At 39.8% G+C, this 17,188-nt stretch overlaps 3 protein-coding genes across 4 annotated transcripts; 1 reads left to right on the forward strand and 2 right to left on the reverse strand.

The window, feature by feature from the left end:
* The first annotated feature begins 1,508 nt into the window (after window positions 1-1,508).
* On the forward strand, window positions 1,509-5,157 carry LOC6507210 (arylsulfatase B). Its single transcript, XM_001956434.4, has 6 exons — window positions 1,509-1,538; window positions 2,880-3,014; window positions 3,072-3,231; window positions 3,384-3,869; window positions 3,935-4,092; window positions 4,152-5,157. Exons 2-6 carry the CDS (start codon window positions 2,904-2,906, stop codon window positions 4,971-4,973), a joined length of 1,737 nt encoding a protein of 578 aa, XP_001956470.2. The 5' UTR covers window positions 1,509-1,538; window positions 2,880-2,903; the 3' UTR covers window positions 4,974-5,157.
* Window positions 5,158-5,305: 148 nt separating this feature from the next.
* Window positions 5,306-8,991, reverse strand: LOC6507851 (CD151 antigen). Of its 2 annotated transcripts, XM_014910007.3 has the most exons (8): window positions 8,707-8,955; window positions 7,885-8,091; window positions 6,709-6,813; window positions 6,559-6,645; window positions 6,313-6,504; window positions 6,155-6,250; window positions 5,795-6,091; window positions 5,306-5,731 (listed from the first exon to the last, which is right to left on the reverse strand). In XM_014910007.3, exons 4-8 carry the CDS (start codon window positions 6,634-6,636, stop codon window positions 5,684-5,686), a joined length of 711 nt encoding a protein of 236 aa, XP_014765493.1. In that variant the 5' UTR covers window positions 6,637-6,645; window positions 6,709-6,813; window positions 7,885-8,091; window positions 8,707-8,955; the 3' UTR covers window positions 5,306-5,683. The 2 variants fall into 2 exon arrangements, with proteins under 2 accessions (XP_014765493.1, XP_001956469.1); XM_001956433.4 differs by lacking the exon at window positions 6,709-6,813 and having other exon boundaries at window positions 8,707-8,991.
* Window positions 8,992-11,168: 2,177 nt separating this feature from the next.
* Window positions 11,169-16,992, reverse strand: LOC6507850 (solute carrier family 26 member 6). Its single transcript, XM_032454008.2, has 6 exons — window positions 16,923-16,992; window positions 13,936-14,306; window positions 13,233-13,854; window positions 12,434-13,177; window positions 12,220-12,368; window positions 11,169-12,160 (listed from the first exon to the last, which is right to left on the reverse strand). The coding sequence occupies exons 1-6, from the start codon at window positions 16,929-16,931 to the stop codon at window positions 11,563-11,565; spliced, it is 2,493 nt and encodes an 830-aa protein (XP_032309899.2). The 5' UTR covers window positions 16,932-16,992; the 3' UTR covers window positions 11,169-11,562.
* Between the last annotated feature and the right edge of the window lie 196 nt (window positions 16,993-17,188).

The raw sequence follows: 17,188 nt of genomic DNA on the forward strand, positions 1-17,188 counted from the left end.
TCCACGAATCGATTAAGGTATTCCTCTTAAGAATCGGATGAAAATTGACGAAGATATAGCCATCGCGGGGGGCCCTATAGTGGCTCCACGCAGTTGTGTGGATTTTTGAAGGGGACCCTCCAGAATTTCTGACAAAAAATCGAAAAAATATTTCGTTCCTAGATTTTGATGCAGATCGATGGGGAATCGATCCACGAATCGATTAAGGTATTCCTCTTAAGAATCGGATAAAAATTGACAAAGATATAGCCATCGCGGGGGGCCCTATAGTGGCTCCACGCAGTTGTGTGGATTTTTGAAGGGGACCCTCCAGAATTTCTGACAAAAAATCGAAAAAATATTTCGTTCCTAGATTTTGATGCAGATCGATGGGGAATCGATCCACAAATCGTTTAAGGTATTCCTCTTAAGAATCGGATGAAAATTGACAAAGATATTGCCATCTCTGGGGGCCCTATAGTGGCTCCATGCAGTTGTGTGGATTTTTGAAGGGGACCCTCCAGAATTTTTGACAAAAAATCGAAAAAATATTTCGTTCCTAGATTTTGATGCAGATTGATGGGGAATCGATCCACGAATCATTTAAGGTATTCCTCTTAAGAATCGGATAAAAATTGACAAAGATATAGCCATCGCGGGGGGCCCTATAGTGGCTCCACGCAGTTGTGTGGAATTTTTAAGGGGACCCTCCAGAATTTCGGACAAAAAATCGAAAAAATATTTCGTTCCTAGATTTTGATGCAGATTGATGGGGAATCGATCCACAAATCGTTTAAGGTATTCCTCTTAAGAATCGGATGAAAATTGACAAAGATATTGCCATCTCTGGGGGCCCTATAGTGGCTCCACGCAGTTGTGTGGATTTTTGAAGGGGACCCTCCAGAATTTCTGACAAAAAAATCGAAAAAATATTTCGTTCCTAGATTTTGATGCAGATTGATGGGGAATCGATCCAGGTATCGTTTAAGGTATTCCTCTTGAGAATCGGATGAATATTGCCAAAGATATGGGCTTCGCGGTATATGGCTTATATTAAGTATGGGTTCGAAGAAGGTCATAATATATTCCCGTTTTGAACAACATCAGAATCGTGAAATTAACCACTAATATTGGCCATGTTGGCTTTGCAAAATTGCCAGATGGAGTGCTAGGCGACTAATTAATTTAATTAGAGCGCGAAAAACTAGTTTGTGATCTATCCACTGGCTGGGTTATCTAAGAACTTGGCTAAAAGCAAAAAGCCCTGACCTTTGTCAACACAAGGCATTCTGTCTCCTTCATTTCCGCTAGTCTTCTCTGTCTGTGGACCCTTTTGAAAGCTTGATGAAACTTTGTATTAACGGTTTTGTGTGTCTTTGCAAAAACACGTTTTTTTTTTGACTTTGCCAGCTGGTGCGCGTTTTAGCTTTTTATTTACGATTACGATTTTCGCGCACGCTTTGTGACGTCATTAAACGCTGGAGTCGGCGCAAAATGGTTGTCACTTTAAAAGCGCTAACAGTTAGCAGAGCGTTTAGTCGATTGGAGTAGCTGCTGGGGTAAGGATCACCGATAAACAGATATAATATACTATTATTTTGGATAATCAGTAGTGTCCAAAAGTGCGACTAAAATTATGGCTTAAATAGTTGAGATACAAAGAGGAAAAGTTTCATAACTGAAGTGAAGTTAAGAACTCCCAGGACCTAGTTAAGAACTCCCATAATCTTTAATTGTGAAAAGTGAGAATAAATCGGCTTTCTTAACCTGTTTCTAAAATTAGGTGGTGTTCATTGAAATATCATTTAGAGAACACTCTAACCTGTTTTGCGATATGAACCACTTTGTGATTTGTTTTTAATTAAACAAATTCTTCATTTTTAATGAGTTTGCATAAAAAACTCAGACGCTTTGAAGTGACACTATACAGAGATTATTTTTTGATTGCAAATTGGGTTCCATAAACTTTGAATGGCTGTGATAAGGACCCTAAGCACCTAAAGCTTTTATCTTTCGTAATATTTTGATTGGGTGTTTGCTAAATTTCTTGGCTTAGAGTCTTGGCCAACATCAATGATTTCCTAACTTTATTTTGCGGTTAAGCCTTTCTGGCCCTAGTCATACTCGTAATCTTGCGCAAAAAAATTGCTCCCCAGAACCTGTTGCTGATTAATAAGAGGATCTGCCCAAAACTTAAGAACCTTTCCAGTGATACACAATGAACTGGATACCGATTACCTCACCAGAAATCCCCCAAGGTCATGCCATTAACCAGCTGTGAAGGTCATCAGCTGGGCAACACTGGGCGGTTTCATTCTCAGTCACAGTCACAGTCCAAAAGTCGTGACTGAAATTACCATCCCATTCGCACGACACTTTATAAAGTCCATTTTAAACTGGATAGAAAAGCGAAATAATTTCCACAGCTCTTGGTTATGGGCCAGATTTCATTACAGCCAGCCTTGTTAATGGGGCAATGCGACAATTAAAACACGGTCTTAGCCAAGATAAAAAGAAATTATACTCTCCTCACAACGAGGCTAGTACGTCTTCAAGTGTTTATTTCGGCCTTATATAATGGCTTTAAGCCATTGTTGCAAAAACAAAACAACAATTGCCAATATGGTTGAATGAACTTTTCGGCCAGATGGTGCATTGGTTATTGGGATAGGTCAGGGGGAAAATAGGAGGCGGAGGGACAGGTAGATTACCCAGGTAGATTGCACACAGCCAATTATGGTAAAGAAAATTTGGCAAACATGCTGCCAATGTTATATAATATTGTAATTTCTTAGTTACTTGTTAAAGTTACCACACCAATTTATTGTCAATAAAAGATACAAGGCGTGTAAAGTGTAGATCTTTGAATAATATTTGAAAAATTTCAATATATTTTTCAGATATTTCCAATAAGAAATTCAACAATGTTTCGTGGGGTTTCCTGCTTACTTATCTTGAGTATTATATTATCTTTAGTAAATGGATCAACAACATCAATTAAACCCAACATAATAATCATTCTAATCGATGATATGGTGAGTTTTATCTAAAGAAATTATATATGTATGTTTAATTAAATCCATTTTTAAAAGGGAATGAATGATGTGAGTTTCCATGGCTCTAACCAAATCCTTACTCCAAATATCGATGCTCTGGCTTATAATGGAGTCTTACTAAACAAACATTATGTTCCAAATTTGTGCACTCCATCGAGAGCCACTCTTCTGACTGGAAAATATCCCATACATACGGGTAAGAGTTAACACAATTAGAAAGTAATATAATAAAATCATTTAATCATTTTCGTACCACTGTGAAAGTTTCTTAAGATTGCGTTAGAAATAAATCATTCTCCTGTTGTCGTTAAAGACTCTCTTAAAACAAAGTATAATTTTTACTTTTAGGAATGCAGCACTGGGTTATCATTACCGATGAGCCCTGGGGACTTCCGAAAAAGGAGCGTTTGATGCCGGAGCTCTTCCGGGAGGCAGGATATTCCACACACTTGGTTGGAAAGTGGCACCTGGGCTTCTGGCGGCAGGATCTTACCCCCACGATGCGAGGATTCGATCATCACTATGGTTACTACAATGGCTACATAGACTACTACGATCACCAGGTGCGATTGCTGGGCACAAACTATTCGGCAGGACTCGATTTCCGCAGGGATTTTGAACCCAATCCCAAAGCCAATGGAACCTACGCCACGGAGGCCTTTACTTCGGAGGCAAAAAGGATAATCGAAGAGCATGACAAGAGTAAACCACTTTTTATGGTTCTCAGCCATTTAGCCGTACACACAGGCAACGAGGATAATCCCATGCAGGCTCCAGAGGAGGAAGTGGCCAAGTTTTCGCATATAAAGGATCCTAAAAGGAGAACCTATGCGGGTGAGATGTAAACTTCAGACTAATTCTTCAGTTCTTAATCTCGAAGATATTTTTTCTGGCTATAGGTATGATCTCCAGCCTGGACAAGAGTGTTGGTCAAACTATGCGAGCTTTAAAGGACAATGACATGCTTAACAACACTATAGTTCTGCTTTACTCGGACAATGGAGCTCCCACTGTGGGAATTCATTCCAATGCAGGATCCAATTATCCCTATCGAGGAGTAAGTATTTTACTTATTTTTAAAAATATAAAATTAACGTATGATTTTCCATTAAACAGCAAAAAGAATCCCCCTGGGAGGGTGGCATTCGATCTGTTGGAGCCTTGTGGAGTCCTTTGCTGGAAAAACAGGGATACGTGTCCAATCAGGCCATTCATGCCATCGACTGGCTTCCCACATTGGCGGCAGCTGCTGGAGTGTCCTTGCCCCAGGATCTGGAACTCGATGGTGAAAATCTCTGGCCATCGTTGAGTGAAAAGGCGGAGCCCAAGCCCCGGAAGTTTATTCATGTCCTGGACGAGGTATTCGGTTACTCCTCGTATATGAGTGACACCCTGAAGTATGTGAATGGATCCAGCTTCGATGGACAATATGATTACTGGCTGGGTGATCTGGAAGCCAATGAAGATGATCCTTTGAGTGGAATCTATGGAGAACAGGTGCTGGCATCGGAGGTGCAGAGTGTCCTGGGCTCTCATGGTCTAACCGAGGATCGAATCCTTCAAATGAGAAGCGAAGCCACCCAGAAGTGTCCGGCGATTGAGGGCCAGGATCCCCTGCAACCGCATTACAGGTGTGAGCCCCTTGTGGCTCCCTGCTTTTTCGATTTAGCCCAAGATCCCTGCGAACGATACAACCTAGCCCGGTTATATCCCCTTCAGTTGGAGAAACTTCGTCAGGAGGTGGAGGAATTCCGCCAGACAGCTATACCCAGTGCTCGGGTCCCGTTTTCCGATGAAAGAGCGGATCCCATATTCCACAACGGAAACTGGGAATGGTGGAATAATACGGAAAGTGATTCAAGTGCAGGCACTTGTTCACGGAATCTCTGGATTATCCTAGGAAGTATTGTAGCCTTAGTCTATGTGAATCGTTTTTAGGGGTAAGTTGTAAGTTAGTTGAATTTTTTAATAAATTAAAATAGTATCTAGAAAACTTGTACGAAAATAGTAGAGATGTCTTTACAATCTTGACGCCTTTTAGTATTTTGGCTAGCCCTCATTGCTAACTTTTAATGTAAATAAAAAAATAGTAAAAATAAAGTCGGTTGGTTGAAAGCTGTGACCTAATTTTTCTTATTATTTACTGATCAATTTTTAAATCGTGTTGCCAGACTAAGCATTTTTAAAGACATCTTTCGAAACCCGCCTTAAGATATGCAAAGAAAATGAATGGAAATCCCACCTTTAAAACATAAATTAAATATTATATATACTTTTAACTAATTTTATTAGAAACAACAATGGACAATGGACAACTTAATTATCTAGAAACATTAGAAAAAATTCACTTACATACATTTTTAAATGGGGCATTGATTAGGGGGATACTTATGACTAATTTTACAGAATTATATAAAAAATAATGCAACAGATGATAACAATACATTCGGAATACTCACTAGATATCTGTATCTAAAGATCGTATAATATATATACATAATACAAACGGACAGTTGGACTGGGCAGAGCCAACAATTTATCATACATTCGGATAATACTCTTAATTTATTTCAAAAATGTGTCTCCTCGGGAAATTTAGAAGCTGCTTTTCCTGCGTGTCCTCCATGGATATCCACATCTCTTTGGCGCTATTCGATCATATTGAATAGTAGGCAGGAGAATATCATACCGAATATCTAGAAAATATAAAAAAATATTCATTAAAAAATGGTTAGAAGTTTAAGGGTAAGTAGAACTACCATTAGTATAGCCACTGCTATGGATGTGCCCCCAATAACCGCCGCATGATCCCTGATGAAGTTGGTCGTCACATAGAGACAGCCCTGGTTGTAAAGATTCGTGATGGTAGGAAAGATGGTGCACTCCTTGCGCTGTCCTCCGAATAGCTCCTGGCAACAGGACTCCGGCACAGGTCCGTAGCGGTTCCAATCGTGCCACGTGTCCACGCCGCAGCACTGCAACCTCTCCTGGGTCAAATCCCAGGCCTGGGTGATCTCCCTCCGGCTGCCGTACAAGGCCATGGTGGAACGCATTTCCTGTAAAACATATTATTCATTAAATTATGGTTCAAGTTAACAAAATAATGTAAGTTTTCTTACCTGCCGCATGGTCTGCTGAACTCTTTCACGGAAAACATAACCCAAGACGCCGCCAATTAGCATGGTGACGAAAACCAGAGCCACAATTATGAAATACTATCAAGGGAGTGTTAACTAGTTGTTGCAAAAAAGCCTATCTAATAATTTTTGAATCTCACCGTTAGTAGCAGACATTTGACCTCCTTTCCTGCACCCACACAACCCAAAAAGGACACCAGGCAGATGATAATCGAAGTGACCAGCAGGACATAGACAGCTCCCGAGAAAAGGTTCGTTCCCAGCAATTCATTCACGAAACTCCGATCCACCAAGGTCCACAAAGTCAGACAAAACACAATGGCTCCACCCACCTTTGAAAAAATAATTGTAAACTAACTTCTTTTTTGTTTTAAAAAATTACTTACAAATATCACAAAGTTGGCTATGAAAAGACTGTACTTGACGAACTGCCCGCAGCAGTCCATGCGCGAACTGAAGCCCATATCGTCTTCCTGTTATGGATAAATTATTGTAATTAAATTAAATAATAAAAATTTATTTAAATGTGCTTTTACTTTGGTTGTAAGATGATGAGTCCCAAGAGGATATTGATGTAGGGAATGGATGCTAAGGATTTGGGAAAGGAATAAGATGTGAAGGTTCTGGATGGCGCTTCAATGCTAGACGATGAAAACAAACACAAATTAATATAAAATTGTTAGTTACATGGTTGATTACAATAATGTAATATTATTTTATTTTATATATTTTTTCTATTTTATATATAATATATATTTTTTTACACCAATTACAGATGTAAATGCCCCTTGGAGAGTGGAGAATCAGTGTTGCGCATGCGCAGCTGTTGCCATGGCTATTTCTAAGCCGGGTCCGCATCCGATTCCGATTCCGACTCTGAGCCAAAGTACACTTAACCATGACCCACTTTTTGGCCACTTTTGAGCTTCGCAGCTACACACGGCTAACGCATTGCGCTAGACAAGCGTTCATTATTGGCGGTTGCTGTTAACGTTTTGTGGGTTTTGTCAGTTACTGCCTTTTCAAATAACAGAGACTTGGCTTACTTGATGCCACCTCAGTGGCATTAGGTCCACTTCAAGGGTTTCATATTTTCACTCAAAACAATTCCCCCCCCCAAATAAATCAAAGTAATGACCCAACTAATTAGAGCTTGGCTTACAAACAAGATCGGGTGAATCATTTTTGGGCACTACGATGTTCTAAATGCTAATTAAAAATAATTGCAGGCTGAGCAATCGCGAACCCCATCCCTACTCTATTCAAGTAAACGACATCTCATTTCGTTTCGAGAATCATTTTTGAAAATTTAAATAAGCAGATATCGCCAGGTAATTGCTGGGTTATTAAAAACGTTCTCACACTGTCTCGGAGTATTCACTATTTTTCATTTGGTGTTATCATCTGACTAGAATCGTGCCTGAGATGACAGTAAGTCATCTGAAAGTCGCCATTAATGACGGGCTTTTTTTTGCTGATTTTTAGCTTGTAAGCTAAAACCAATTAAGTTTATGGTAATTGTTCAGGTGTACGTGCTACACATCATAATAGAGCACTTAAAACTAGGATTCTGAAACTATGATTTTAGGAGAACATTTTTGAGGGACTTTTTCTGAAAAGTGATCACAAGTCCTATTTCTACCACTTTAAGCTTGTAAAACTTAGTCATTATTTTAAACTATGTATTCGTAGTATATCTGAAATTTACTTACAAGTTTGCCGTCCCGTAGCACAAACGAGGTTTTCGTTAGGTAACCAATTTTGGCGGTTTTCTTTTACCAGCTTTTGTTTATGTAAATTTCCACCTTATTGTTGTTTTGCCAAACAAAAAATTAGCAAAACAATCCAAAGAAAACCACTATTTTCGGATGCACTTGACTGAACAGAAACTTTGGTAGCGGAAAATTCAGGAACTAAGGCTAAAATAAAGAAAATTTATTGTTAATAAAAACATTTTGTGATTCAACCCTAATAGGCCTCTTGTAACTGTCTCGGCCTCTCTGTAGATATTGCTCATTAATTAACCTTAAAATTTATTTATTAACTTAACAACTTTTTCTTGCTTCCTTTTTTTTCGAGTTCGAGTTCGAATCCGATTTCTATTTATTATTTTATTATGTGTTTCATTCAGATCACCGTCGCTTGCGTAGGTTTACGTAGATAAGCAATTTTGCAATATCCGTTAAAAATTTCTCGCTTATTTGTTTTTGTTTTAAACTGTTTTTTTTTTTCTTTATTTTATTTAATACAGGTTTCTTGCATTTGTTTTAAGCGTCACTGGCAACAGTTGATAATTGTTATTGAGTTTTTATACGATTGTTGTTGGTGCTGCTGTTTATTGTCAATTGCAGTTCTCCCATGGCAAACAACTTTTTTTTTTCGCCGTTTTTTTTTTGTTACTTTTTGAAAGTTACGTCACAATCGGCTAATGGCCGTGTTATCCTTAAAAATATTCTCACAAACTTCAGGGAATCGTACACTTGTTTTCTTTATAGATTTTTAAACAAAATTGTGTTTATTTAAGCTCGGCTTACAGAGTGAGGATCGGAGACGGAGAGTTATGGTGGATATATGGTTTCTATAGAAGCGGGAAGACTACGACGACGACTCCACCGCCCGAGAGCTCGCTGGAAACTGGTTGTGGGATCAGTTGGGGCGATCGGTTTTTTATTAGTTTCGCTCACAAAGAGCTTCGTTGTTTTGGGGCCTTTATTTTTCAAAGTCTTGTCTCTCGAAATTACAACAATTTCGACTTGAGCCGCTGTTTTTTGAGCGTGCGAGTGGTAGCGAAGATCGAAATATAGAGACACGATCGCTTACAAACCGCAAATACTTCTGAATGTTTTCGTACTCCCTACATTTATTTATTCATCTACTTTTCTGAATATTTTTTTCTTTCCCAACCTTTCCAGGTTCCCTCGACTGCCTTCACACGTGAAAATGCGTTCGGCAAACAAAATGTGTCCGCGATCGGGTTACTTTCCGGCCATAGGAGTAGTCTTTGTTTCGTTTTTTGAACAATTGCAAAATTGCAAAAAAATTGAATTTAATAAAAATATCATTCTCAGAAATGCTTATTTCAGCACGTGGTTTTAGGGTTTTCAAAGTGTTAAAGTTTATTGAACTTATGTTTTTATTTGTTTTAGTTAAATATATTTATGGTAGCACAGTATATTTTTTTTTTTTCTCTCATTATATATTTTTTGAACTAAAAACCCCCCTTATCCCATTTATAAAACCATTTTCTTCTATGAAACGCATTAAATTACTGCAATTGGAGGACAGCCTTCGGCAATTAACAGTTTAATTTTTTCTGTTAGCCAAACAAATAGTTTTAACTGAACTGAGTAATTTTGTAACCAATTTTCGAGTTAAGGTCAAAGTTGTCTGCCGATACACAAATAGATCCACCCCCATCGGCATTTCGGAGTATATTTGCGGTTTGGTTAAAAATTGTTGAATTTGTAGCTGTTGGTTTTGATGTTAGCTCCACAAATTGTTGGGTTGTTTAGCACTTTTATGGTTGTGTTAACAGCAACTAGGCCCCCCCTTTAAAATACACCAACCTCTCGTTCCCAGTGGCAGTGACTAGTGCATGGCAAAAAATGGAAATAAATAATAAAAAATGTAAAAACAATTACTCTGCCTGTTGATTTTGCATCTCGTACCCTCGCTGTGGGAACCTTTTGCGTTTTATAGTTGCAATAAAATCAATTTCTACATACTCGATGCAGGCGGTACACAATAAAATATTGCACAAAAATCGAAAGTGCTTGGAACTGGTTATCTCAGAGTTAAAAAACAAAAATTTTGAATAAATATTTATAGTATCAGTTATACATGGAAAAGCTCTACATCAAGGCTATTTTAATTTTGATGGCTTAATTTTGGAAACTCTTAATTTTATTTTTAACAAGTTAATTTCGCTTACGAAAATATTATTTTTATGATCATTTTCTACGATCTGAGATGTGATTATTCTGATTATTTTAAAAGCCTCGTTGAGCTCGTCGAAGGTGACAGGCTTCAGAAGCGTTAAATTGTAGCACTTAAAGTGATTAGAATGAGTCGAAATAAAAAGCTAAAAATGACAACATTAGGAACAAATTAAAAAACTAAAAATTGTGCAATAAATATAACTATAAAAAACATTAAAAAGTACTAAACTCCCCCTAATACCTTTGATTAGCGAAGCCTATTAATTTATATATAATTAAATTAAAATAAACATATATGCAAGCAACTTTGACTCTAATCTTCATCAATTTTTTTATCTCCAGATCGATACAGTCTTAATCAATTAATCATTTGCATATTCCATTAATAAATTAATGAGTTTATGAGAATGCTTCAAGTTGAGTTCTCTCCTCATGGGAAAATGACGAAAGTTGCAAGGTTATTACAGAGTATTATTTTTCTTTACTAACTTTGGTTTATTTTTTAAACACATTTTACTATTATCAACCAAGTAACCTTCAATAGTATTTGGTGGACAACCACAAAACGCAATCGACTCTCAGATCTTGACCAACTAAACTCGTATAGTTTTCCCATAAGACTGCCGAACAAACAAATACCAAGTGCATTCCGTGACCTCCGGGTTTTAGAAGTCGTTTAATGGCTAATCTAGCTAATTTGGCCAAGTTGAACAATTGTTTTATTTATTTGCCGACTGTTGGGGCATTCCTCCTACGCTTCAAAAATAATATTGAAGAAGCAAATAGCCGAAAAATAAGTTTGTTTTTAGTCATGTGGCTGCTAATTGCTCGGTGTCGGTGTCAGCTCCATTGATTGTACGTGGCGATGTGTCAGACTGAGCCTGACTGCTGCCTCTATACCGACCTGGTCAGGTATTTCCGCTAGAAAGAGAAGTCTCTCCATATGTGGATCGTAAGTTGAAGCCTAAAAGTAGGCAAAAAAATCTGATCAGCGTAAGAAAAAGGGTTTAGGTCAAAGCCCCTTCTACTAAATATTAATTATCAATAAAAAAATCAACTTTTTTTTAACAATTTCATTTTAATATTTATGTACAATTTCATACATCTTGACTATAAACTAATTGTGTGTGGTTTACATTGTTCATTTTGGTAAATTGCACTCGACCAATGATCACTTCATCGATCGCTTCAAGTTCTTCGCTTGCCTTCACTATGGTGGGCTGTATATATAGTATTATATATAGTTTCTTTTTAAGTACAAAAATCATCGTTTCGGAGGCACTTAAACGAACTTAGTCTAATCTGCTTGATTGTAGACGGCAACTTTTGTTTCTATTCAGTTTAAAAATAGGACTTAGCATCTAGGAAGGGGTTTTGGTGCTACGATTCACAAGCTATCACTTGGACATATCACAAAACTGCGTTCGCCTTGCCAGCAAGGACCTCCTCCTCTCACGCCGTTCGACAGGCATTGGCGTACTCCACGCAATCGTGCAGCGTGGGAAAGATCTCAAAGGGTCCTTCACTGAGGGCCATACTATGTACCAGGGTGTCGTACACCCGATCCACAGGACTGGCCAGGAGCAAACGGGCTCCTCGAGCCTTCAACTCTTTGCTCACATCGGTCAGAGTGCGGCAACCGGCCACATCGATGTGTCCCAGCGTGGAAAAGTCCAGGATGAGCATCTTGAAGGAAGAATCCGTCACGTCGATGACCTTTCCGCCGTTTTGGGAGACTGGGGAGTAGCTCGATTTACTGGCCCTACTGGGACTGTTGCTATTGCTGGCGCTGCTACTGGCTTTCTTTGGAGGCATCTTGTCCAGACCCACGGCCTCGTAGAGGGCCCTTCGGAAGAACAGACTTGTGGCAAAGTTCAGGGATCCGCTGTACCGGAAAATCCTCGTCTCAGGCACCTGCATGGCATTCCGGTGCTGGTTGAGGTCCAAGTAGATTCCAGGAGACTCTGGCATATAGCCCAGCAAACAGGAGTACGGCTTCAGGCCCTTGATGTACAGGGCCAGGAGGGAAATGCAGATGCCAATGAGGAGGCTGTAAAAAGGACATAGGATTAGTTTCAATTCACTCGATTACTTCTTTTTGTAACCCACCCAATGTCAATGTCGATGAGAACCACACACATGAAAGTGGATATCCAGGTAAACATCTCCAGCTTGCCCTGTTTGGAGAACTTTTTCAGTTCCCTGGCCTGCATGAACATGGGTTTCAGGGCCACGATGATGACTCCAGCCAGAACGCACTAAAGTCGGCAAATATAAAGGATTATTATAACTCTCTCCAAACCATGAACAAAACTATGCTCACCCTTGGCAAACTGCTGAAGAAGGGTCCAATCCACATGAGAGTGATCACCACCAGTGAGGCAGAAACCAACGAAGCTATCTGGGAGACACCACCCGTCTGATCCTGAATCACAGATCTCGACAGAGAGCAGGCCATGGGAATGCAGGAGAAGCAACCACCCACCATGTTGCCAATGCCCATGGCGAAGAGCTCCTGATTGGCCCTCACCTCGTAGCCGTGCTTCTTGGCGAATGTCAGACCCATGGACATGATTATGGAATAGGTGACAATGGCGATGGCAATCGAATCCACTGCCACCTTGGGCACCAAGTCCAGGCGCGGCAGCACTGGCTCCGGCAGACCACTGGGAATATTCCCCACCAGATTCACCTGGTACTCCTGATTCAGGTTGAACCACTTGGATATCAAGGTGCCACCAATGACCATAATCAGCTCGGCGGGCAGAGGGAAGCGGCACTTTTTGCTCAGGCATGGTTTCAGGCACTCATTGCAAATTGTCATGAAGACAATAACCGCCACACAAAAGCCGAAGTTGACCAGGTTGGTGTTGGGCACTCCCTTGATGACATCAATCACAGTGTAAATGATTTTAAAGGCTCCGATATATCGATTCACGGGGATGCCCAGGACATCCTTCAGTTGGGCGGTGACCACGTGACAGGCGGCAGCCGTCGTGAAGCCATTCACCAAAGGATCACTTAGCAGGGAGGCCAAAGTTCCCAGGCGCAGGAATGCCATGAGGAGCTACAAAGAGTTCAGGGTTAACATAATAATATATGACTCTTTGAAATATACTCACATTAACTATTCCCACAGTCAGGGCCAGAGAAGTAACCACCTCCAGGTGCGTGATTTGATCCACTGGTGGTCCAGCTGTGGCATTGGCCAATAGCAGGGATGTTCCATTGACCACCGAAGGAGGCCCAAACCTCTCATCCACAGTGGCGTACGTCTCCACCACTTTCAGGGTCATCATACTCGCCACCGCGAAGGTGCCGATGGAGATGTGCTTGGAGGTGCCGAGGAACATGTATACCAAGACCGGAAACACAGCCATGTAGAGGCCATTTCCGGCCGAAACTCCCGCCAACAGACCGTAGGCCATGCCGTGGGGTATATTCATGATGGCCACCGTAAATCCGGCTATAATATCTCCGGCCAGATCTCTGCGGGGCGAATACTGTGGAAGCCATTGCAGGATGGGGATTATTCCCGTGAAGAGCGAAAAGAAGCTCCAGCTCTGCCAGCAGCTGCGCAGGGAGGAGGGGATGCTCTTGTCCCTCGCCGCATAACCGGTCTGTTTAATCACCACCTCGTGGGTGAGGACATCCCGGTGGATGCTGTACTTTGGCTGGATTTTGGGCTTACTCGATGCACTGCCTCCACTTCCATTAGAGTTGTTATTGTTTAGGGGTTTGGTTCTAGGAAACAAGTAATAGGATAAATAGTTGGCTTTCTTGGAATAATTTATATAGTATACAGTAATAGTAACTCTTACTCACTCTTGATTATCTTTATCACTAGGCATATTGTCTATATCTTCCTCTACTTCTGTGTCCTGTTGCTTCCTGCCTCGTTCCACATTGGTGTCTGTGAAGGGATGGGTGCGGATATCGCGATGGAACTGCCTAAATCTAAGCTCTGTAATCCGGCAACTTTGATCCTGATCGGCGTCTTTGGGCTTCTTGGGTATGGCTCCAGTATGGGATCTATTTTCGGATCTATGTACAATTGGCAATAGCAAAGTGCCAGCTTCGTGGTCAACAAGTGAGTCCTGGACGATGTCCTCTACCGGGAAACGACGACGCCTTTGTAAGTCTTTTAAACGCTTCCAAGTGCCTTTTGGCAAGGATTTGAAATGGTGTTTGGGCTTCTGAAAGTGCAGAGTAATTGTTTAGATTGTTATCCATTTTATACGCTATCCTAATCTTAAAGAAAACAATATTAATTTATGATAATGCTGCACTAAAATGGCTAGAAATTATAAACACAAAAATCAAATCGCTTTTTTGTGATGCTTTTTCTCTTTTGATGTGCAGAACCGCACAGGAAATTTCCCTTTTTTTCTATAAGAAATTGATTTTTTATTTAATCTGAGATGGATCTTGAAGTATTTGACGCATTCACTTGCCTTATCACAATAGACTCTTCTGAAGTAACCAAAATCTGATTAATCAGGAGATAGCAGGCCGTGGAAATTTTTCGACAATCCCACTTGGAACAATAGGCTGCTGCTATAATCTCAATTATAGAGCCAAGTATTTCGCAACACCGGTTAGATAACGAACGCCAAACCACTAATTAGCATCACTTTGGTTCTAAAATCAACCCAGAGACCCAGAGCTCTCGAGTTTCTCAGTTCCTGAGCTTATCAAATGACAAACACGACTGGATCATCGATCATCGAAGACCGATCTTTAAATAGCATTCATTGTTCCCCCGAATGCGTGTGTCCAGTAGAATGAATTATGATTTCATAGCCGATGCTAATTGGCTAAATTATTAGATCAACAATTGTGCTTAGTGCGGTCACCCAGCAAAACCTTTGCAAATAACAAAATAGACTTCCATGGAGAGCCCCAAAACTCTGCTAATCGTTATCTGTTTCGATTACGCATACGCACCGTGGACAAGTGTCTGCAATTGACGTCTTTCCTGGAAGATGTTCATCATCAATTACTGGTTAGCGAAAGCGACTTGCTAAGTGGTCTGTGGTTATGGCTAGGATAACAGAATGTACACATTCTACGTACTTTTTGTCTCAAACGATAATCGTATTTAATAATCGGTTCATGGTAGATAGCTTTTATGGCCTTTGTCTGGGCCTAGAAACTATAAGCTCACGAGTAAATATTCCGAGTGTCAATAAAGGGAAAATAAAAGGCTTAAAAAATATTTTTGTCTGATAGCTCTTTTTATTCTCTGTAACTTGCTTTTTGAAACAGCACACTTGAAGTTTAGACTTTTAAGAAAATGTGAAACACGTCGAAAATTGCAACAGTTACCAACTGACACAATTCCCGCTAAGTGACCATAAAATGGAACTCCATAAAACAAAGTAAGCAACTTCAGTAAACCGGATTCCGAATACGGCCAACACTCAGTCCAAAACAACAAATGACTCTAAAAATATATTTTGAAAGCTGCGTTTGGCGACGTCACTTGCATCATACCCTCCTGCTACAAATATTGTATATGCGTGTGTAGTATATATAATACGTATTTCCCCGATCGGCCAAAAACATGTTTAGAGTGTGCTTCAATGTCAAGTTCAACGCCTTGCAAGGTGACTCAGTAAACTGAGGGAAATCAGCATGGAAAGTCTACAGGCTTTTATTCTAAAAATCAATCAAAAGATCAACAAAATTTTGACCCCCTTGGAGATCAACTAAATCGACCGCATTTGCATTTTAATTATAGTATGAGAACTGGATCAGGTTTAAGTTTTCTAAGCAAGAGTAAAGTAAGCTGAATATTGTACAAATTTAGGACTGTCATTGCTTTGGAAAAGCCATGATTAAATCGTATTTGTCCACAAAAAAAATTAACTTATAATATATATGGAACAAATACTTCAAATCCGGTTTAATTGTGATGCCCCTGGGTTGGGAAGTCATTAGTTCTACCAGCAAACCGGTTATTATTGTATGGAAACGGAGTGCAAAATAAATGGGATACCTCAATTGGGCCAAAACCGAATAGGGCTTATGCAATGACCCTGAAACGTCACATGACCAAAGCCAGATTATGATTGGCCGAAAACGGAGGGTGAACGGAAGGGCAGAGTAAAAGTTTGATAGTCAGACAGCTGTTGGAATTAATAGATTTATAATAAAACACACAGTTGTAGAAGTGTATGAGCTACAATTTCTTATCGAAAGTTCCACTCTGCTTATCAGTAGCACGAGTACTGCCATCAGCATTCATTAAACAATGTTTTAGACCCGACACGGAGGCAAAAATGCCATTTCAAAGTGGCGAAAAATGGGTTTCACCTTCTAAATTTAATATATTAAGACCTGTTTATGTGTAATCCTTTGAATTTTTTTAAAATTATAAGTCATTTGACACTTGCCTGGGGTTGTACTTGGTTGTACCAGTGACTAATCATTATATTTTTATCATTATATTTTTAAGACTTAAAACAGAAGCCTTTTAAGCCGTTGATGGAAATTTTAGTGACTATTCTCTGAAGGTTAAGAGTTTCTAAACTATAACTCTCTGTAACTGAAACTCTGGAATGTAATATATATCTAGATGTGGCATCTTCGTACAGGTGTGGCAGGGTGACCTTATTCTTATCACTTGCAAACCGTCGTAAAATAACTCAACAGAGCTTTGGGCTTTTCTACTCCATTTTTTTGCTACCATATGCCGCGTTTTCGATATCAAATTATTGATTGCGCAAGTGTTAGAGGCAAACGTCATAGATAACGCCGGCAATGGGTGGTGGTGGATGGTGAGCTGGTGGTTTCGTGGTTCTACATACTTCAATCATGTTGATTGATTGGCTGTGGCTTCAGCGGACGCACTTGACCCGGACTCTGGCAGCGACTTCTTTGTTCCGGTTAATGAAGGAAACTGAAAAACATTCCTCTAAAATGGAATCAGATCTCGGGATTCTACTGCATCTGATAAGACTGACATTGAAGTACATAAACGAGTTGATTTCTTGGGAAAATATTTGTCTAGCTTTGCAGTAAAATTTATGGAGATCGTCAGCTTTTTTTATAAACTGGAATATTATCCGAAATG

Source organism: Drosophila ananassae, chromosome 2R, assembly GCF_017639315.1.
Source record: "Drosophila ananassae strain 14024-0371.13 chromosome 2R, ASM1763931v2, whole genome shotgun sequence".
Classification (NCBI taxonomy): domain Eukaryota; kingdom Metazoa; phylum Arthropoda; class Insecta; order Diptera; family Drosophilidae; genus Drosophila; species Drosophila ananassae.